Here is a 23,193-nt window from a genome sequence, read left to right on the forward strand (position 1 = left end):
CTAACTTCATGTGTAGTTTACAGAAAATGCCTAGGCCTATGTTTTTCGCTGCCACTTTTTACAGCTTCATATAAAGAATCTAGTATTAAGTGTGCGTTAATGGTTGATGCGACTTACTAAAAGGTCCCCTAAATAAGTGAAGTAATTTTCCTTTCCAATGCTTTAGCTTTTCTTATGTGTTTCAGGTTCAACATTTGGCAGGATGCAAGGAGGAAACCAAACCTATGTGAAAGAATTTATTCTTCATGGACTCACCATTAATGAGCGATTGCAGGCTGTTCTATTTACACTGTTCTTAGTAATATACACTCTCACGTTGACAGGAAATATAACCATTATCATGTTGGTATGCTCTAACACTTCACTCCACAAACCTATGTACATTTTCCTGGGCAATCTATCTTTCGTTGAAATCTGGTACACAACTACTACTGTTCCAAAAATGCTTTCCGGCCTACTGTCTAGAATTAACTCTATATCATTCAATGGTTGCTTCTTACAATTTTATTTCTTCTTCTGTTGTGGTGCAATTGAGTGTTCCCTTCTCGCCGTCATGGGTTATGATCGATATCTAGCCATCTGCCACCCTCTCCGCTACAATATCTTAATGAGCAATAAGAAATGTTACTTCTTTGTTGCTTCATGCTGGATTGGTGCATTTCTGTGGTCTTTGTTTCCTGTAATATTAATATCAAAATTCCCATTCTGTGGACCAAATGAGATTAATCATTTCCTGTGTGATCCAGGGCCCCTTCTGGAACTCTCTTGTGTGAGGTACTATTCAACAGAAGTGGGCCTTACTGTATATATTGCCCTTTTGGTCTTCATTACTTTTTCATTTACCTTCATCTCATATGCTTCCATTATACAAACCATATTAAGAATCCCGTCCGCATCTGGGCGCCGTAAGGCCTTCTCTACTTGTGCCTCCCACCTCATTGTGGTGTCCATTTTTTTTGGATGCGTTATGTATATGTATATTAGGCCTTCAGGGAATCACCCGTTTCCCATAGATAAGGTAATAGCTGTGTTCTACACGGTTGTGACTCCTCTACTTAATCCAGTAATCTACACCTTAAGGAACAAGGAGGTCTTGGTGGCAATGAAGAAGGTGTTAAGATTGTGAGAATGTATTTGCCTGTTAATTTTATATAGTATGTGGGCATCTCAAACCTATCCTGGGGACGCTACAGCATTCAGGCTATAAGGATATGAAATTATAACAAATCACAATAATCAGCAGAATGTATTTTTGCTTCACAAGCTAGATAATATATATCACTAGCAATGAACAGTCTGAGCTTGCATATCAACACACCTAATTAGTTTTTGAAAGTTTTGCGGACCTCAGCATGGCGATCAAGTGGCTAATAAACTTCAATACCGTATTTGAGCACCCATAATCATCACTGGTCCTTCTATATTAAGTTTTAATGATTTCATACCATTGATCATAGTGTTCATATTTGAAAAAAGCTTTCGTCTAAAGTCTTTCAAGACTACTGTATTTAAATGGTAGCTGTTCCTTTATAATAGTCAACTTAGCTTAATGAATGGAGTCGGCTGTGGAGGGTTCTTCTATCCAACATGTTTCACCAACTAGCAGACATCTTGATGACAGTGAAGACTTTTGTCGGCACTTATGGCAGGCAGTTAAACTTGGGGGACACGTCCTTGAAACATCCACTAGTCGGTGAAACTTAATATATGTAAGGACCAGTGAGGATTCTGGATGCTCAAATATGGCATTGAACATTCCTATCTTTTTAATTATTTTTTTTAGATCTTTCTTGTCCTTATGGCTTCAAATCTGTTAAGGCCTTATCCAGTAACAGATGAATAAACAGAAGCTTCAAACAGCCCAAAATACTGCAGCCAGACTCATATTTGGTAAAACAAAATACGAAAGTGCCAAACCCTTAAGAAAGAAACACTACACCGGCTTCCACTTAAAGAACGTATTACATTTAAGAGCTGCACCCTGGTCCATAAAATCATTTACGGAGATGCCCCAGTCTACATGTTAGACCTCATAGACCTGCCACCCAGGAACACTGAAAGATCAGCACGCACATTCCTGAATCTACACTTCCCCAGCTGCAAAGGAGTAAAATACAAATTAACACATGCATCTAGCTTTTCATACATAAGTATGCAGCTATGAAATGCTTTACCACTTAACGTGAAAAAAAAATGGGCGACTTAATCAACTTCCGGAAATTACTGAAGACTTACCTTTTCTACAAGGCATACCGCATCGACCCACTGCCTGAACTTTAATATATTATATGAACTGTAATGCATTACCATTGTATCTATTATTCCAAATTTGATCGCTTTATACCTGTTTACTTAATTCTACCATATCACTTATGTTCTTTATGTAATACCACTTGTATCTTTCACTCTGGAATGGCGATCGCCATGACGGATCAATGTAAGCCACAGTGAGCCTGCAAATAGGTGGGAAAATGTGGAATACAAATGCAACAAATAAATAAATAAATATACAGCTAGATTCAAAGGGAGCTTTTTACTAAGCTGCAGTATCATTTTTAGCTTGCAGTAGAAATCAGCTGACGGGAAATGCTGAGACGACCATTTTATTCCTATGGGCGTCTCAGCACTTACTGCCAGCTGATTTCTACCGTGAGCTCAAAATGCCTACCGTAGCTTAGTAAAAGACTCCACAACAAGATCAACACGAACATTCCTAAACCTTCACCACCCAAGCTGCAAAGGTCTCAAATACAAATCAACTTATGCATCCAGTTTCTCCTATATAAGCGCGCAACTCTGGAACGCACTACCAAATGCCGCGAAAACAACGTTTGACCTACCAAACTTCTGGAAATCACTAAAGACTATCTTGTTCAAAAAGGCATACCGTAACGACCCAACTTAAACTCCTGAATCCTGCAACACAATAACACTAATACTCGTACTGGACTGAACTTAATGCTTCCTCCTTTCTATTCCCTTATGTGTCTGTCACACATGCACTTTATTATACCATAATATCACTCTGTATTTGTCATACCGGAAAGGTGATCACCTCACGGTACTATGTAAGCCACATTGAGCCTGAAAATAGGTGGGAAAATTTGGGATACAAATGTAACAAATAGATGTCTTTCTTAAAAACTCCAGCACATTATAAATGTCTATCATTTATTCAATGAAAAATATAGAAAGGGTTCAATTCAATAAAAATGTTTCTCTACAGACTAAATGAGTGAAATGTGTTTTCTGAATATGGACCACAGTCAGTTACTGAAGAATAATAAAATGGAGAGTTCTATAAGATAATCTTATTGATTCATTCAAAGGAAAAATGGTTAAAGTTTCCTGAAGTCACAATAACCAGATCAAATGAAGCCAATCTTAAATTACTAAGCGATATCATATAGACTTTATGAAAATCCCCCAGAGGTTCATCTAAAGCAACATCTATGGATATTTAAGCAACATGCGTTTTGCCCTACAACTAGATCCTTGTTAAGTGCCCCAACTTAAGGGTGTGATGCATCTAATACAAGAATCCATGGAAGAAACTTCAAATGAGTTTTCCTTTAGCCAATTCTCCACCTGGAACCAACACCTTATAATTTTAATGTAGTTGACTCAGTATTTACTCTTGCAGATTGATCACAGGGTCATTAGGAGCCAAATTATGACACAACTTTTCATGGAAACCATTCAGGGATGCTTCTTGGCAGTGGAACCCAAACTATTTCGTTGATGAGAGAAGAATAAAAACAATGAACTTGTGATTCTCATCTTCAGAGTTGATAGAGAAGGCACAGCCACTTTTAACAGTCCAATATTCTTAACAAATGCCTGTATTTGGGGAAATACATAGAATGAAGTAGACAATAACAAGTTAAGAGGTCAAGTAAAAGATCAAATGGGGCATGAGATACTTGGTGTTAATTTGCAAATGGAAATTTATATGGTTATCTGGCCAAAGTGGAAAGAATCTCACCTGCCAGACTGGACTAGTCCATTTTGGTCTTTATTTGCTGTCGCTTGTTTTCTTATTACTACTACTATGATTACTTATTTTGATTTGAACACAGCCCTGTGCATAAACATGTAAGAGACAGTCCCTGCTCAACACAACTTACATCCTATTATAGACAAACAGGACACATAAAGTGGCCCTTTTACTAAGCTGTGTTGAACAGCTAGTGTGGGGTTCATTGTGCAGTAAACTGACCCAGGTTATGGGCATGACTGGGTGGAGTGAGGAGTGGTCTTGTCTGAGAATTAGCAAATGCGGGGGGGGGGGGGGGTATTACCATATGTTAGCTGTCCCAACTGGCAATAACACAGTCACAAGAGGCGTCAGTAAGTTCTAGGGTTCTACTAACAGACAAGTATTGGAGATGCTGAAGAGATAATTTCAATAAATACATCTAGAGGGTCATTCCCATGGTGATACACCTCCTCAACATCCCCCACTGTTTCAAAATCTACCCCTCCACATGTACGATTTCTCCACAAACATTAATAATCCTATTCAGCCCCTACACCCTGACAATGAAACCCCAACTACACGGTCTTCACCTCACCCTGAATGGCAAACCCCGCTCCCCAATTCTTACCTGATCCCACCCTGAACCCCATCCAGGATTCATTCCTGGGTGGTTCAAGTTGTAGCCAGTGATGTTGCTGGCCAAGTTGGTGCCGTATTTCAAGACTACTGCTAGGGGAAGAGGTGCCATTGTCAAGGATGGTGCTGACCTGTGCTATAGTGGAGGAGGAACTACTGCAGCCCAGCATCACTGGCTAAGCTTTGAATGACCCGTGGATGATTCCTGGCGGAGGAGTGGGGATAGGAGGGAAGAAAATTGGGTACAGGCTTTGCCTTTTAGGAGCAGGGCAACAATGTCATGGAGTGGGGTTTGTTGAGGAAGAGAGGCTGGAGAGGGATAGTAATATTTGGAGGAATCCTGGTCTCACCCCCTGTATTTACCAAACCAGCTTTGTACTTCCTACACTATAGTTTGTCCTAATATCCACAGAAACTGCAAAAATGAACCATACTTTAGTGGAAAAGCCCCTTAGGGCTGGGCAACCTCATAATACATTATAATATGCAAACCTTATTGAGATCCAGTTTGGAAGAGGTATGCTTATCAAATTCTAGATTTATGTATTTATTTTAAAAACTATAGCACGCTATTTCTAAAAATAAAGTAGAATAGAATCCAGGGACAGTGTTAAGGGGCACAAACAGGGCAGCTGCACTGGACCCCACAGCCCCAGTAGTTCAGCCTCTCTTTTTTTCTCCCGGCCCTGGTCTGGTATCTGACTCCCTTCCCCTCCCCTTCTTGATCTACCTTAAAACTCATTTTCCTTAGCAAGAGATCACAGGCACAGCAGAGATTTAAATATGGTATGTGTGCTGGCCTTGGAGCGTTCCCTCTGAAGCAACTTCCTGTTTCTGCCTCGCTGTAACATGGCAAAGGGGAAGCTCAGAGGCCAGCAGACACAGTGTATCTGAATAATTGCTGTGCCTGTGATCTCTTGTAAAGGAAAATTAGTTTTAAGGTAAACCAGGAAAAGGAAGATGCCAGACTGGGATGGGGAGAAGCAAATGAGAAGCTGGACCGCATAGTCCCCTGGAACTGTTTCAAGGTAGATGAGGGTGTTGAAAAAAAAAAGCTGAAAATTCCAGACAGGGTGAAGGAGGGAACCGAAGCAAGAAATGATGGATAGAGGGGGAGTTTTTATAGAAAAGGGGGAATGCTGGACCAGGGACTGAAGGAAAAAAATGCTGGTCCTAGGGACCGGGGGGAGGGGAAGGGAGAGAAAGGTGGTGGACAGTAGGATGCAGTGACGTAGCCACAGTTGGGCCTGGGTGGGCCGGGGCCCACCCAACAGTAGCACACATTTAGTGGTAGCTAGTGGGGATCTCAAGCTCTGCCAGCTGAAGACTTCCTCCTGATGGTAACGAAAACGCAACTCTCCACGATATTGGCATCTGTGCATGCTCAGTTTTCAGCACATGCCTGCTGCAGACTGCCAAGGTGGAAAGAAGCGTTTTCCCACCAGCTGAGATATTTTTTTTTTTGGGGGGGGGAAACTTGGTGCCCACCCAATTCTTGCCTAGGCCCACCCAAAATCTGTTGCCTGGCTACGCCCCTGGTAGAATGGAGGGAAGAAATAGAGAGGGAGAGCTGTTTGACCACAGGGTGGAGAGGATGAAGTGAGAGATACTGGACAACAGGAGGCAGGGAGGAAAGAGAGATGGGTCAGGAAGATGCTGGGTGTTAAAGGGACAGGGCAGGGTCATAGCTAGACAGTCAATTTTGTGCCAGCCGGCGCTGGAATTTGCCACCAAGCCCTGCTACGTCTTGCAAGGTTCCACGTTAGGAGTTACGGATCAAGAAAGGGATCTGGGTGTCGTCGTCGATGATACGCTGAAACCTTCTGCTCAGTGTGCTGCTGCGGCTAGGAAAGCGAATAGAATGTTGGGTGTTATTAGGAAGGGTATGGAGTCCAGGTGTGTGGATGTTATAATGCCGTTGTATCGCTCCATGGTGCGACCGCACCTGGAGTATTGTGTTCAGTACTGGTCTCCGTATCTCAAAAAAGATATAGTAGAATTGGAAAAGGTACAGCGAAGGGCGATGAAAATGATAGTGGGGATGGGACGACTTTCCTATGAAGAGAGGCTGAGAAGGCTAGGGCTTTTCAGCTTGGAGAAGAGACGGCTGAGGGGAGATATGATAGAAGTGTATAAAATAATGAGTGGAATGGATCGGGTGGATGTGAAGCGACTGTTCACGCTATCCAAAAATACTAGGACTAGAGGGCATGAGTTGAAGCTACAGTGTGGTAAATTTAAAACGAATCGGAGAAAAATTTTCTTCACCCAACGTGTAATTAGACTCTGGAATTCGTTGCCGGAGAACGTGGTACGTGCGGTTAGCTTGACGGAGTTCAAAAAGGGGTTAGATAGATTCCTAAAGGACAAGTCCATAGACCGCTATTAAATGGACTTGGAAAAATTCCGCATTTTTAGGTATAACTTGTCTGGAATGTTTTTACGTTTGGGGAGCGTGCCAGGTGCCCTTGACCTGGATTGGCCACTGTCGGTGACAGGATGCTGGGCTAGATGGACCTTTGGTCTTTCCCAGTATGGCACTACTTATGTACTTATGTACTCTCCACCCTTTCTCCCCATAAACTCAAAATATGAAATACCTGAGCTTCCAGAAATCCCCAAGCCCAATCAGCTGGACAGCTCCTCAGACAGCCAGTACTCTTCCAAGTGGTAGTCGGTCACACTATATCTAGGCTGTCGCTAACACAGAGGGGCCAGTGTCAGCATCAGCTTGGTGAAAGTGCTACTGGCTGCTGCTTGGAAGAGGAGATCTTCAGCAGGTGGGGCTTAGGGATCCCCACCAGCCAAGGCAAGAGTGTCATAATCTTGGGTGGACCTGAGTCCAGATTGGGTAAGCCCCAGCTCAACTGTGGCTGCACCACTGGGACAGGAAGATATAAGCTGCAAAGGTGGGGGAGGGAGAGGAAGATGAGGTGCTGGGCTAAAAGAGGAGAGGGAGAGTATATATTAGAAATAGTGAAATCATGTGGGAGAGGCCAAGGGGGTGCAGGTGACAAGGATATGAGTGAGCGAAGGATAGCCAGTATAGAGGGTAAACAGTACAGAGAGAAGAAATATGGTAATGGGGAGTAGATGAAAGGGATTAGGAAGCTGGGGACGGAATGATACGAGAAATGAGAGTCCTAGTGCACAAGAGAAAGAGATGGAAAATTGATAGGTGGCTGAAAAGTATAAAGAAAGAGAAGGGTGAGAAAAAGGGTGAAATTTGTGGTAGAAAAGAAAAAAAAAAAAAAGGAAGCGCAATAGATCAGAGATATTTATAGCCAGGGAACAGAACAATCAAGAGGGAGGAGAAAAGACAAATGGACAGCAGCCACTGGAAAGAGAGTTAGCAAAAGACAGGCAGAAAAGAAAAACTAGGACAAATATACTACTACTACTACAAATCGTTTCTATAGCGCTACCAGCCGTACGCAGCGCTTCACAATTGAACATGAAGAAAAGACAGTCCCTGCTCAAAAGAGCTTACAATCTAAATCAGGGCAGACAGACAGGACAATAAGGGATAAGGGTAGGACAATATGATGGAAAAATAAAATGTTCAGACAAAAAAGGTAGACTAACAGGTTTTATTTTGAATGTATTAACTGGAATATGCTTGCTTTCGGCTATGTAACTTATATTGGTCCAGTACTTAAAAACAGAGGTAATGACAATCACCTGCAATACTGCTCCAGCATAAAGATTGTTGATAACAATAATTGTGTGCTGCTTATGGAACTGTAATATTCATATTTAAATAATTTTTAGAGTTTTAAATTTAACTTCTCAAGCCCTCAGTGGTGGCTCATTTCACATGAGCTCAACTCTGACAGCTCATGACTCACCTCTCTGACCTTTTTCTCGAAATTCTCATTTATCAAAGGACCAGCAACCAACGTAGTCCATGTTTCATGGTTACTGCCTCAGAGAAAAGCAGAGGTAGCCTTCTAGTGAGGAATCCTGTTACTGATGGTTGCAGAGCCCTCTTGAGGGCTGGTAAGCCTGAACCCCAGCAGGGACTAACTGACCTTCAGGTTACTAATATGACTGTGTTGAAGGATAAGTTGTATTATTTTAAGAAGGTTGAATATCTGGAAAATCAAATCATAAGGAAAAATCGTAGCTTTGTGAATTTTCACAAGCCCCCTCTGATTTTACCATCTGATATGATACTAAAGTATTTCACTGAGGTTTTGAAAATTCCTCCAGAGACTTGTTCAGGCACAATATTTAATGTTGGGTAATGCGAAGACTTTAGGGAGTCATCAGAAAGATCAAATGAACTTAACAGAGTTTCTTGAGTCATCGCTTGAAGTCGTTACCCAAAGAACAACCTTGTTGGTAACTTTTGCTTTAGAACCAGATAGGAATAATATTCTTTGTTTGTATTTTTGTTTTATGAATGAGATATGTTTAGGATATAAAGTACGTATTTCCCCAGATTTGTCTAGAGATACGCAAAAGAGGCACCAGGAATTCTGGTTCTACATCCCAAAGCTTTGGCTCTGGGTATGAATTTTGTGTTAACATTTCCTTGTCAATGTGCTTTGTTATTAGAAGGTAAGAGTTATTTCTTTATAGATCCTAAATCGGACTTTATTTTGGTGAAAGAAGAGTTGAGGGTTAACGTTTAAAATTCACTGTTGTTTGGACGATTGGCATTGGGAGCAAACAGACCTAATGGATACACGGACTTTGTGAAACGTGCTATCTTGATGGCAAAGAAGGCTATACTAATAGACTGGTTGACAACTAAAGGACCCTCGATGATACTATGGCGTACTCAGATGGTGTGTTTACTCAGGATGGAGAAGCTGGCCCTCAGGGATCAACCCTGACAGGACTTGGATAGATACTTGCTAAGATGGTCTCCATTCCTAATGTCTCTGCCCCCTAATGCAAGAAGTTATTTGTTGAATACATAGTTACAAGTGTAACCAGATACTAGATATGATACTTAGGTAAGGGAAGGAGGGTAGGGGGGTGGGGGTGGGGGGTTGAGGGAGAAATGTATATGACAGATGACGAGTTGTATTCGGAAGGTTGTATTTTTGTGTTTGAGTTGGATTAGTCATCAATAAAAAAGATTTAAACATAAAATTCACTGTTGAGGGTTGACTGGTGGGTTTAAGTGGAGGATGTCTTCTTACTTAGTTTAATGCATTTTTTCCTATAGTTTGAATTTTCCTTTTCTTGGCTCCTTATTTCCAATTTTTGTGGGCTAATTGTAACATTGAATTATTCTGTGTTTATTTTTATTTCCTTGTTTTACTTTATTTATGAATGTAAAATTGGAGGCTTGTTTCCTGTAATTGTAATATTGAAAATGTAAATAATAATAATTAAACAAAAATATTAGCCAGCCCTGTTCACAGTGGTCTTTCTGGATTTTTCCTGGGAGGAGAAAAAGGTAATCCCACCCATAAGTACATAAGTATTGCCATACTGGGAAAGACCAAAGGTCCATCAAGCCCAGCATCCTGTTTCCAACAGTGGCCAATCCAGATCACAAATACCTGGCAAGATCCCCGAAAAGTACAAAACATTTTATACTGCTTATCCCAGAAATAGTGGATTTTCCCCAAGTCCATTTAATAACAGTTTTTTTTCCCCAGGTGGAGGCACTGAGCACCAGTAAGGAATTGACAGAGACTGCCCTCGGGAGGCTACAGCTAGGTTGGGCCACAGATCTAGGAATGCCCTGAAGTGGGTGCTACACTGACAATTACAATAAAACAAAACAAATAAATATAACATTTATGACTCCCCCCACCCCATACTTGTTGAATATGGTTAATCTGTATTACTAAATATTCAAGTGGATTGACAATGCAATATTTTTTTTCCAAAATTTTGGATTCAACCTAGTTCTTGTACCAACGTTACGTTAGCATAAATTAAATACTAATCTTCAACAGCTACATTCTATCCTGTCACACACAACTGAAATGGAAAGATACTTAAAAAAATATTTTCTGTGTTAATCAATGCACTTAATTACAGAACTATTAATGACCTCCGCTGGGCCCAGCACGTCTTCAAAAAGTTCAGGATTCTTTAATGATAATGATGTAAGGCTTGCTGTTTATTCTCCCTGGGTATTGGCATGCTGCAAGAGATGTACCCCTTTATATAGATGGGATGGAGAACGCCACTGTCTTTTGAGTTGCACAGAAAGAAGGCGAGTCTCAACGTGAACGTGAGCTCTAAGTTAGTGAGGTGAGAGATGAAAGGCTGTGTTGTAAGTTTCTGCTTTGCAGAGCTGAAGAGACAATAGTCAAATACTTCATTACGTCTTGGAGATTCACTCAAAGTAAGTAGCATAGTTTGCCCTGTCTGTTTATCTAGAATAGATTGCAAGATTCTTTTCAACAAGGATTCCCTCTCATGTATATGTGCGCTATGGGCCCCATTTACAAAGGTGCACCAGCGTTTTTAGGGCACGCTAAAAATAAGCATGTACGAAGAGGACCTTCTACAGAGTGGCAGTAAGCCCAACGCAGGCTTACCACTCGCTCTTTAGAGACTGCCACTGGCCCAACATGGACGCCGGCGGTCGTCCCACCCTGAGTGCATGCCATTTCTGAGGGAAAAAGACCCCCCCCCCCCCCCCGAAATGGTTTGCACATTGGTAACCCAGTGGTAATCGGATTAGCATGGGATCTCTTGTCGCCACCTCAATGAGTGGCAATAAGGGCTCCCCGTCGCATGGCCTTGCAGTAAGAGTTCTCTTACCCCCATGGCCATGTGTGCTGGGGTCTCCCTTTACCCGCTGCAGAAAAAAGGGCCCTAATGCGTGGGGAAAATGGTCCCCGCTGCCATCTCAGGGCCCTTTTTCCCGCACCTTGATAAAAGGACCCCTATATGTTATGGACACCTATATATTCCTATGGGTGTCTCTAGCATTTAGCATGTGCTAATCATTAGCACGTGCTAAAAATGCTAGCACATCTTTGTAAAAGATCCCCTATGTTGCTTATGTCTAGCGACACTATAGAAGTGATAAATAATAGGATTAATTACAATAACATTTCCAGTGGTATTACAATAAAGAGCTAAAACGAAAACAAAACTGGAGCCTTGGCTTCAAATGAATCCACAACGTCTGAGAAAAGAGCCAAAAATTACACCTCATTTTTGGTTTGTTTGTAGTTTTTTTCCCATTTTAATTTTAAAACAAAAGAATCAGTGATAATTATCTTTACACACATTCATTTGAAGGTTTACAAGTGTTAAATTGTTTTAGCATGCATTGAGAGGACCTTTTATTAACCTGTGGTAGGCTCTATGTACGTACAGCACGCACCCAAAATGAGACAACCGGCAGGCCAGCACGCCCCGCTGGCGGTAAGTTAAGATTTGGTGAATGCCCATAATGTCTGGATGATTCGTTTATTTATTTCCTCCCACACGCACCGTTTCCAGTGGTAATCGGCAGCCGGCATGCGTCGACCAGTCACCTCGGGTGTAGCGTGTAAGCCCTTACCACTAGATCAATGGGTGGCATTAAAGACTCAGGCCGGTTTTAGATGCACACTGGTTTCAGTTTTACTGCATATCCTTTTCCTGTCCCATTCCAAAAAACAAACCTTTTTTGTTTACAGATGTAGAGCACTGGTGACCTTACATCCAGGACAGTCAATTTCATTCTGTCACTGTCCTAAAAGATGTTCTCTCTATTACTGTTCTGTCTGCAGCAATAAGAGAGAGACAGGCAGGCAAACAAACAGAGGGAGACAGAGAGAGAGAGAGAGAGAGAGAGAGAGAGAGAGAGAGAGAGAGAAGGAATAGATCAAAAAGTTCTCCAAAAATACTTTATGAGATCCACTACATAAAAGTATTCTAAAAATTTGCAAAGTCAGCTGCCTTCTAAGATGACTCATTTGACCATTAAAATGAAATGTCTACAATATGTTTTACTGTATTGTTTAGGGTATGTTTGTAATGTTTTTGAATCTCTACCTATCCTCCTCTTACCACATAGACGAGAGCAATTTAATCCTATATTATGGTTTACGGTTTATTTAGATTTACTATAAGCATCACAGAATGGTTTACAATCAATAGATAAAACCAACACAAATAAAAAACAGAAAGAAACACCAAAATGATAGGAAAGAAACATTCACTTATGCATGCAAAAAAAACAACAACAAACAAACAAATGTAAGAGGGTAGTTTTAACTAACGGTGGATCAGTGAACCCTAACCATCCCACTGCCAATCGCTGTAGCAGTTCCAAATGCAGTTTGGAAAAGGTGAGTTTTAAGGGCTGGGAGAAATTTGGGGTAGGGCAACTCTACAGTGCTGCGTACATCTAGTAGCACTTTAAAAATGATAAGTAGTAGTAGACACACCTGCGATGGTAAAGCATTCCACAGAGATGGAGTTAGATAGAAAATGGAGCGTGTCTCCTTGATTCAAGCAGAGCATCCATAGGAGACGGGATGCACAGTTGGTGAACAATCAAAGATCAAAGCAGTCTTGGTAGAGCATAGGGTATTGTGACAGCTGCCAGATTATAAGGGGACCTAGAGTGAAAAGCCTTACATGTAAGAATAAGAATTTTAGACTGGAGGGAGTCAATGATAAAGGGTGAGCAACCAAGTTGCAGCTGATACCATTAAACAAATACATTTTAGTTCAGTAAAGAAGGTATCACTTAGAACTTGTACATGTACATAAGTATTGCCATACTGGTAAAGACCAAAGGTCCATCAAGCCCAGTGTCCTGTTTCCAACAGTGGCCAATCCAGATCACAAATACCTGGCAAGATCCCCAAAAAGTACAAAACAGTTTATACTGCTTATCCCAGAAATAGTGGATTTTCCCCAGGTCCATTTAATAACGGTCTTTGGACTTTTCCTTTAGGAAGCCGTCCAAACCTTTTTAAAACTCCGCTAAGCCAACCGCCTTTACCACATTCTCTGGCAACAAATTCCAGAGTTTAATTACATGTTGAGTGAAGAAAAAGTTTCTCCGATTCATTTTAAATTTACTACATTGTAGCTTCATCGCATGTCCCTTAGTCCTAGTATTTTTGGAAAGTATGAACAGACGCTTCACATCTACCCGTTCAACTCCGCTCATTATTTTATAGACCTCTATCATATCTCCCCTCAGCCGCCTTTTCTCCAAGCTGAAGAGCCCTAGCCGCTTTAGCCTTTCCTCATAACACTTTTATTTCCTTACATTGGACTAACATGGCAATCACAAATCACTTTCTTGCTGCAATAGATAGGCTTCTGAGTGGTCTTGAATTTAGGGAGTCTCTAAAATGACCTGTCTTGCTCTGACTGTGCAGAATCTATTGCCTATTTCCTTATGAGGAATTTATTTTCCTAATGTTTTCTTCTTTATATATTTCCTTGCTGCGGTTTTATAGGTGTTAATATTGAGAGTAGTTTATATTGTGGATAGAATTTCTTTGTTCTTATTATTTTATGAGAGTTCTCAATTTTCCTTTGAAGTGTACGTTTGCGTGATTATATTTGCAAAAGAAATGAGTATGATCTTTTTTTTATCATATTCTGTAGAACACAATTGTGATTAAATGAAATCTATTCCTTCCTAAGCTTAGCTTAACTATTCCATGATATGAACCATAAGGTAAGCTAAGTGTAATGGTGCTTATTCGAAAGCCAGAGCAAGTATCAGTGTTTTAATTAAGGCAATCACAAACCACACAACACAAAACGCTCACACAGAATTAGAACAATTTCTTTTTCTGCATTGTATTTAAAGCTATTTTTCCCCAATTTCTTTCAACTTACGCACCATGATTGAACACAATTGTCAGTTTCCTAAGTACATTACTTCCGTAGGGTTCCAAGTTCACGTTGCATTTTTAACGTTCTTTAGTTTGGGACACTTGAAGCAGCAGGAATTGTCAGATCCATCCTAATATAATTCTAACCATTTCCTGGAGCTGTTGCTTTGTATTTTTCATTATGATTTTTAATCCATTTTTCTGCTGTTTTTTATTAAATCGGTCATTTTAATTAAGCTTAAACGAAGATGTACTCTTCAGCTGCCCATACTAGGGGGCATGCAAAGAAACAACTAAGTAGTACATTTAAAACAAATCAGAGAAAATATTTCTTCACTCAATAGGTAATTAAACTCTGGAATTTGTTGCCAGAGAATGTGGTAAAAGCAGTTAGCTTAGCAGGGTTTAAAAAAGGGTTGGATTTATAAAAAAAAAAAAAAAAAAAAAAAAAAAAAAAGTCTATAAGCCATTATTAAGATGGACCTATGTTCTTAATATATACTGTAGTATGAACTGGGAGGGGTTTGGTGAAGATCTCCTCTTCATCTATCTGTGCTGTATTTATCATTTGCATTTAACAATGGAATGTTTATGTTTATTACAAAAAAAAAACATTAAAAATGCAAGTGTATAAAAAGAAAGAAAAGAACTCCATATAATGAATAGAAAAGATTTAACTCAGTCAGACAGAAGCAACCATACACAGTCATTACTGCATGCTAAACCATTATTCTCTGGAAGCTTAGTAAATCTCACTGCTATCATCCAATAGATACTAAATGCTAGCTGACAATAATATATTTTTAAAAATACCTTAAACCTCCTAAAACTTTCCTCGGCTCTAATTCATATATGACTTCCCAATGAGCTTAAGAAGGAGGAGGAAGCATCATGTGAAAGTCTTGCAATGATCGCAAGGTTCTGGTTGGAGTGTAAGGGATTGCAAATGAACCCAAATAATCTGGTTGGTTCAAATGAAAGGTTCTGTTAGCTAGAATTCAAAATCTTAAAGCTAATTCTATATTTCATAAGAAGCCAGTGATATTGTAAGACTAAAGGAGTTGTGTGTTGAAACGTAAGTTTAGTCCCCAAAACTCTGAGTGTTGAATTTTGTAAAGTTTGCAAGTGCTTTAAATTACTACTTCAAATCCCTGCATATAAAAACATTACCATAATCTAATCTATATACTAACTAGACTTTGAGCCCGTAAAAACGGGCTATTATAGGAAGGGGGGGTTGAAAGGCCCGCCCCCACCGCCGAGTTCGCCGCTGCCCCTCCCCCTCCGAGTTCGCGCCCCCCCCACCGAGCCGTCACCACCCACCTTCCACCCGGCCGGGCCCTCGCTCCGCTATTGAAACAGCGAGGGTCAGGGTCCGGGCACGCAGCACTGAGCTCTGCTGAGCTGCCGACGTCGGCCTTCGTTCTTCTTCTCTGCCTGTTCCGCCCCCCGTCATCACGTATTGACGTGGGGGCTGGGCAGAGAAGGTCTCTACTGCGCATTTGCGGCGAGTACGGTCACTCGCCGTTTATATGTTTGATAGGACTAGGTTCTATATAGCATGCCTAAAAATCAGTGCTGAAAAAAAAAATTCCCTGGATTATATAGAGTGTGACTTAAATTGCACACGCAAATCCGGTCATATTCTGAATTTATCACATTTATACCCCACATTTTCCCACATGTTTGCAGGCTCAATGTGGCTTACAATAAACCGAAAAGGTTATCGCCAGTCCAGTAGTTATACGATTACAATATATTGTGGAAGTCAGAGAGGATAGAAAGAACAAGGTAAAACGGGGAAAAGTGGGAAGGTAAGAGAGTCCAAAATGGTCCATTTATATGCTGTTTTGAAGGACTTTAGGATTTATGTTAAATCCTGGTGGTAGGTCTTCCCGAATAGGCTGGTCTTGAGTAATTTTCTGAAGTTGAGATGGTTTCGAGTAGTTTTGACAGCTTTAGGCAGTGCATTCCATAATTGGGTGCTGATAAAGGAAAAGGAGGAAGTGTAGGTGGATTTATATTTGAAGCCGTTGCAGGTAGGATAATGGAGATTAAGGAATGAACGGGATGTGCTTGATGTATTCCTGGTTGGAAGATTGATTAGGGTGTTCATGTATCCCGGGGCGTCTCCATAAAGAATTTTGTGCACTAGGGTGCAGATTTTGAAGTTAATTCGTTCCTTTATTGGGAGCCAATGCAATTTCTCTTGAAGGGGCTTGGAACTTTCAAATTTGGATTTACCAAAGATTAGTCTTGCTGCTGTGTTTTGGGCAGTCTGAAGTTTCTTTACAAGTTGTTCTTTGCATCCTGCGTATTCTGAATTTGTGTTTGCAACTTAATCCGTTAACAAGTCAATCAGTTCCGATAACTGTCAATTAACAAGCAATTGTTGACACTAATTGGAATATGAGCACAGCTGTCTAAGGCCTCCTTTTATCAAGCTGTGGCAAAAGGGGGCCTGCGTTGGCGTCAATGCATAGTTTGCATGCACGCCGAGGCCTCCTTTTACCACAGCTGGTAAAAGGCCTGGTCTCGCTTTCCTTCAGGAAATGGCCGGGCGGCAAGGAAAGCACTTGCCGCGCGGCCATTTTGGGGGGGATCCCTTACCGCCACCCATTGAGGCTTCCGTGCTAACCCAGCGGTAACCAGGCAGCCTGCGGCACTACCCGATTACTGCCGGGTATTATCCGGTGCTACAAATTTGCATAGCAACAGAAATGGCGGTGCGGTAGGGCTGGGAAGTACCGCCGGGCTGCTGCAGTAGCCCAGTGGTACTTGCTAAATAGCGAGCGGTAAGCCCGCATTGGGCTTACCACTGCTTAGAACAAGGAGCCCTAAGCATATTCTGTAACGTGATGCGTGTAAATTCTAAGTTGCATAGAGGGCGTGGCCATAGGCATAGAATTGGCATTCCTAAAATCTATGCGTGTTGTTATACAATACACCTGGTCCATGCCTAATTTAACAACATACAACAGAGAGGGTCAAAGTACACAACAAGCAGTCCAGAAAATAGCACTGCTTTCACTGCATGCAAATCTATCTCATGCGTGATTTTGTGTGATATTTTGAATAAATTGTGCTTTATTCACTTAACACACGCTAGTAAAATCAACCAACACTTAACTGCATCAGTGAATAAGCCTTTCTTACTTTTTTCAGGTTAAACATCGGAAGGATGGAAGGAGGAAACCAAACCGAAGTGAATGAATTTATTCTTTATGGGCTCACCATCAGTAAAGGTTCACAGGCTGCTCTCTTTACACTGTTCCTACTGCTTTACTCTCTCATATTGATTGGAAATATAGCCATCATCGTGTTGGTATGGTCTAACACTTCGCTCCACAAACCCATGTACATTTTCCTCGGCAATCTGTCTTTTCTCGAAATCTGGTACACAACCACCACTATCCCGAAAATGCTTTCTGGCTTGCTATCTAAAATTAACTCTATTTCTTTCAAAGGTTGCTTCACACAATTTTATTTCTTCTTCAGCTGTGGTGCAACCGAGCATTTGCTTCTCACCGTCATGGGTTATGATCGATATCTAGCCATCTGCCACCCTCTCCGCTACAATACCTTAATGAGCAATAACAAATGCTATATCTTTATTGCATCTTGTTGGATTTTCGCATTCTGCTGGGCTTCGTTTCTTGTTATAACAATATCCAAGTTGCCATTCTGTGGCCCAAATAAGATTAATCATTTCCTGTGTGATCCAGGACCTCTGCTGGAACTCTCTTGTGTGAGGTACTTGAGAACAGAACTGACCATTACATTATACATCGCACTGTTGGTCTTCACTACCTTTGTCTTTACCTTCGTCTCATATGCTTTCATTATACAAACCATATTAAAAATCCCATCCTCATCTGGGCGCTCTAAGGCCTTCTCTACTTGTGCCTCCCACTTCACTGTGGTATCCATTTTTTATGGCTGTGTTATGTATATGTATATTAGACCATCGGGAAACCACCCATTTCCTATAGATAAGGTAATAGCTGTGTTCTACACAGTTGTGACTCCTCTATTGAATCCAGTAATCTATACTCTCAGGAACAAGGAGGCCCTGGAGGCAGTGAAGAAGGCAATGAAATTATAATAACGTATTCCTTTCTTTGTGTATATTAAATCTATATTTAGTAACATGATTCTCAAATCAGTTTTGGGTTCCCAAAAGGCAGTCAGGATTCAGGACATCCATTTATAACAAATAAAGCCCATTTTGCGTGAACACAGAATTGAGATGTCCAGGTCTGGGCATGCTCAATTGCACTAGCATTTTAGAAAGAGACTGCCATTGTAGATACGTTTCTAAAATACCTACAAGAGTATATGTGTTTTGCCTTCATGTTATTCTAGACCTTCATTGAGGAACCGGTTGCCTGAAGATGTTAGGTGTTTGGTTAATTATTTACAATTTCGTAAGGCTGTGAAAACTTGGCGTTATGTCAACAGTTTTGGACAACAATACAGTTAAGATTGGGTTATTCTGTATTGAATTGGCTGATTCAGCATCAAAATTATTTTGTATGTGTACATGTTGAATTGTGTAATTGTAGCATTGTAAACCACTTCGGTGCCCTTAGGCGTAAACGTAGTATATCAAATAAATCAAATCAAATCATGTGAGATAAGAGAAGCATTTTACAAGTATACATACTGAACAAATTAATGACACTGCCCCAGCAGTATCCATGTTTAGGTGGCAATTCCATAACTTTTGTATTGAAATAGCTACCCCATTTTGCAAAGCTATACATGTAAGTTCTACCAGTTAAGCGGCGAGGCCTCAGTTTTAACTTGGTTTTGTTTTGGAGGCATTAATTAACTACATGGGATTAAGAGGCTCCCTTCAGCCCTCATTTAGAAGACCTTTTACTGAAGGTTTGGCGTGTGGAATTAGGCTTGTGGCACGCCTACCAGGAACTGCCAGGCCACAGCACGTGCCATTTATGGTGCTATGGAAATTTATTTACATATTTTTACAACCGGGTTAGCGCAGGAGCCCTTACCACCAACTCAATGGGTGGCGGTAAGTGTTCCCTCCTGAAATGGCCACATAGAAAGTGCAAACTTACCACATGGGCATTTCTTTTTTTGGCCTAGTTACCCTCTATGTTAAAAGGGGCCTCGGTGCATAGCAAAAACATTCTCTGTTTCTAGCGCGGGGCCCATTTTTACCGCAGCTTGGTAAAAGGGTCCCTTAAAGCCCTGGCCAAAATGATAACTTTTAAAATCTTAGAGCTGGTGTAAACCCCGATATTGAAATTTTTCCCACATACATATGTTCCTCTTGTAAAATGTTGAATAGACATGCTGATATTACTCCAGCCCAAGCCACAACTTAACCCTCTCCTCTTGAAATTTCAGTAAGGTCTGGATCTCTATTGGGCTCCTTTTCAAAAGAGAAGGACGCCCATGTTTCGACATAAATCGGAAGATGGACATCCTTCTCCCAGGGTCGTCCAAATCAGTATAACCAAAAGCCGATTTTGGACGCCCCCAACTGCTTTCTGACGCAGGGACGGCCAAAGTTCAAGGGGGCGTGTTGGAGGTGTAGCGAAGGCGGGGCTTGGGAGTGCCTAACACTTGACCCATAATCGAAAGAAACAAGGACGTCCCTGACGAACACTTGGACGACTTTACCTGGTCATGTTTTTCTTACAACCAAGGCACAAAAAGGTGCCCAAAATGCCCAGATGACCACTGGAGAGAATCGGGGATGACCTCCCCTTACTCCCCCATGGTCACTAACCCCCTCCCACCCTCAAAAAATATCTTTCAAATTATTGATTGCCAGCCTCTATACCAGCCTCAGATATCATACTCAGGTCCATGACACTATGGTAGTGGTGTACAGTTGTGGGTAGTGGGTTTTGGTGGGGGGGGGGGGTTGGGGGCTCAGCACACAAGGTAAGGGAGCTATATACCTGGGAGCAATTTATGAAGTCCACTGCAGTGCCCCCTAGGGTGCCCGGTTGGTGTCCTGGCATGTCAGGGGGACCAGTGCACTACAAATGTTGGCTCCCTCCACAACCAAATTGCTTGCATTTGGTCTTTTCTGAGGTGGACATCCTTGGTTTCCATTATCACCGAAAATCAGAAACGACCAAGTCTAGGAACGACCAAATTTAAGGATTTGGACGTCCCTGACGGTATTTTCGAAATGAAAGATGGATGTCAATCTTGTTTTGAAAATATGGGTTTCCCCGTCCCTAGATCAGGACGTTTTGCGAGGATGTCGAAATCAAAACATGGACGTCCCTTTCGAAAATGCCCCTCCATGTGTCAACAGAAAGCTTTCTGAAATGGTATTTAAATGTGTATGTGGCATGCATATGTAAATTCTACTACCTAACTGTGGCTATGTTCCTTTTGTAATTGCCTAATATACTATCCAAAATAAATGTTGTTTTAATTTTATTTATCCTGTATTTTGTTTCAAATTCTCTAGATCTGTTTGCCCTGACAGCTTCAAGTCTTTGAAGGCTGTATCCCTTTAGGAGATGAATTTTATACTCCTAGATTCAGAATGTCTTTCTTAAAAATGTCATCTCATAAATATAAAATAAAACTCAACAATTTTTCTGTTTGCAAGTGTTGAGGTGTATCATTTATTTCATGAAAGATATGAAATTGGTTAAATTCAATAAAAAGTATTTTTCGACAGATATAGAATCCTGTGAAAAGTTATTGAATTTATAAAAACATCCACCAGAGGTTTATCTAAGGCAACAGATTAGCAGATTTCAGGATCATGTTCTTGGCCTTACAACACTGATCTGTACTACATCTTATGGGTGTCAAACACCAAATACAAAATCTCAAGGGACAAAATTCAAATAAGTCTTTCTTTCGCCAATCTTCCAACAAAAATCATCTGCATCTTAGCAGTGAAACCCAAAAATTTGACTGAAGAAGGCTGAATACAGAGTTGATACAGAAGCACAGTAGTCTTAACAAATTTTGACCATTTCTGAGAAATATATGGAAGGGTGTGAGGTTAGGAAAAAGATAAGATGGGGGATGAAAGAATTTGTTCCAATTTGCATTTGGGAATTTATATGAAAAGAGTGAAGCCATACCTTCCACAGAAAACTTTCCGAAATCTAGTACAATCCACAGTGCTCACCCATGCCGACTACTGCAACAGCATCTTCATCGGATGCCAAGCCCAAATTATGAATAAACTCCAAACCGCCCAAAACACAGCAGCCAGACTCATTTTTGACAATTCACGATTCGAAAGCGCAACACCACTTCGTGAAAAACTTCACTGGTTCCCAATCAAGGAACGTATAAACTTCAAAACCCACACAATGATCCACAAGATCCTCAATGGCGAATCTCCAAGCTACATGTCCAACCTGATCGATCTTCCAGCCAGGAACTGGACCAGAACATCTAGAACATATCTCAATCTTCATCTTCCTAACTGCAAAGGCTTCAAATACAAAACCTACTACATATCCAACTTCTCTATCATAGGCAGCCAACTCTGGAACGCCATACCTCGACACATCCGAAAAACCACAGAACACCTACCCTTCCGAAAACTGCTGAAGACTTACCTCTTCCAACAAGCCTACCCAAAAGACCCGTCCTAATTCTCAAACATAATTCCACACATAATTCCACATCATTAGTATCACCCATACTCCAATCCCTTCCCCAGATCTCTTATTATTGTCCTACTCTATGTAATTATGTCATCTCTGCGACACTTTGTTCCATAATTTGTATCATCTCTGTGATACTTTGTAAGCCGCACTGAACCTACTATCGAGCGGGAAAGAGCGGTGTATAAATGCCACAAATAAATAAATAAATAAATACAGCTACCTGCCCAAAGCAGAAGAATTTCGACTGGGCAGAATTGGCCAATTTGGTCTTTGGCTGTTGTCATTTGTGTTTTTGTAAATGTAAGTACATCCAAAGTGATAATTAACAGTCCCAAAACTCTCTCCTTACCAAATATTTTTTAAATACACAAACATGGATACCTAAGATATCTCTACATTATATATTGGTCATTTTCATTCAGGTATTAATTGCATTCAACATAACTAGAGTATTATTTATTTATTTTATTACATTTGTATCCCGCATTTTCCCACTCAAAGCAGGTTCAGTGCGACTTACACAGTAAAAGGAATACAGAATATTGTTAGAGAGGGTTAAAGTTAAATATACCAGAATAATAGATGTGATGAGTAGGTAGAAATAGGCAATGGAAAGGGGAGTAAGGTGGGAGATGTGGTCTGGGCCAATGTCGTTATCATGAGGGTATGTGTTAGGTAGATTATAGTTCAATACATGACTTTAGGAACCTGTATATCATAACCCACAGCTTACCCGAGAACTCCACATCCAGTCAAGTTTTCAGAATATCTACAAGGAAAATGCATCCGAAGTGGCATAAATTGGAACCCTAGTATATCCAAATTTCCCTCATGTATCTTCTTATTCTGGGACTTCAGAATAAGTTTAGGAAGTTCTTTTCACACTCTGTAATTTATGTGATTGACAATAAAGGGGGAATTCATCAAGGTACGGTAGATGTTCGCCCTCTACCGCACCTTGATGCCCCGTGGGATTCAGCAACCTGCGGGATCCCAGTACCGCAGGTTGCTGAATCTTGGGTCAAGAGAACAATACTGCTTTTTTAAATTACATTTGTACCCCGCGCTTTCCCACTCATGGCAGGCTCAATGCGGTTTATATATATACAGGTACTTATTTGTACCTGGGGCAAAGGAGGGTTAAGTGACTTGCCCAGAGTCACAAGGAGCTGCCTGT

At 41.0% G+C, this 23,193-nt stretch overlaps 2 protein-coding genes across 2 annotated transcripts; both read left to right on the top strand.

Annotated features, from left to right (window-relative positions):
* The first annotated feature begins 202 nt into the window (after positions 1 to 202).
* LOC115457968 (olfactory receptor 11H6-like) lies at positions 203 to 1,126 on the top strand. The gene has a single exon (XM_030187698.1). The coding sequence runs from the start codon at positions 203 to 205 to the stop codon at positions 1,124 to 1,126; it is 924 nt and encodes a 307-aa protein (XP_030043558.1).
* A 16,443-nt stretch (positions 1,127 to 17,569) lies between these two features.
* LOC115457969 (olfactory receptor 11H6-like) lies at positions 17,570 to 18,493 on the top strand. The gene has a single exon (XM_030187699.1). The coding sequence runs from the start codon at positions 17,570 to 17,572 to the stop codon at positions 18,491 to 18,493; it is 924 nt and encodes a 307-aa protein (XP_030043559.1).
* Positions 18,494 to 23,193: the final 4,700 nt, after the last annotated feature.

This window comes from Microcaecilia unicolor, chromosome 14, assembly GCF_901765095.1.
Source record: "Microcaecilia unicolor chromosome 14, aMicUni1.1, whole genome shotgun sequence".
In the NCBI taxonomy this organism is placed as follows: Eukaryota; Metazoa; Chordata; class Amphibia; order Gymnophiona; family Siphonopidae; genus Microcaecilia; species Microcaecilia unicolor.

Excerpts from the sequence above, each read along its gene's own strand:
- LOC115457968 (XM_030187698.1), top strand. The coding sequence starts at position 203 with ATGCAAGGAGGAAACCAAACCTATGTGAAAGAATTTATTCTTCATGGA.
- LOC115457969 (XM_030187699.1), top strand. The coding sequence starts at position 17,570 with ATGGAAGGAGGAAACCAAACCGAAGTGAATGAATTTATTCTTTATGGG.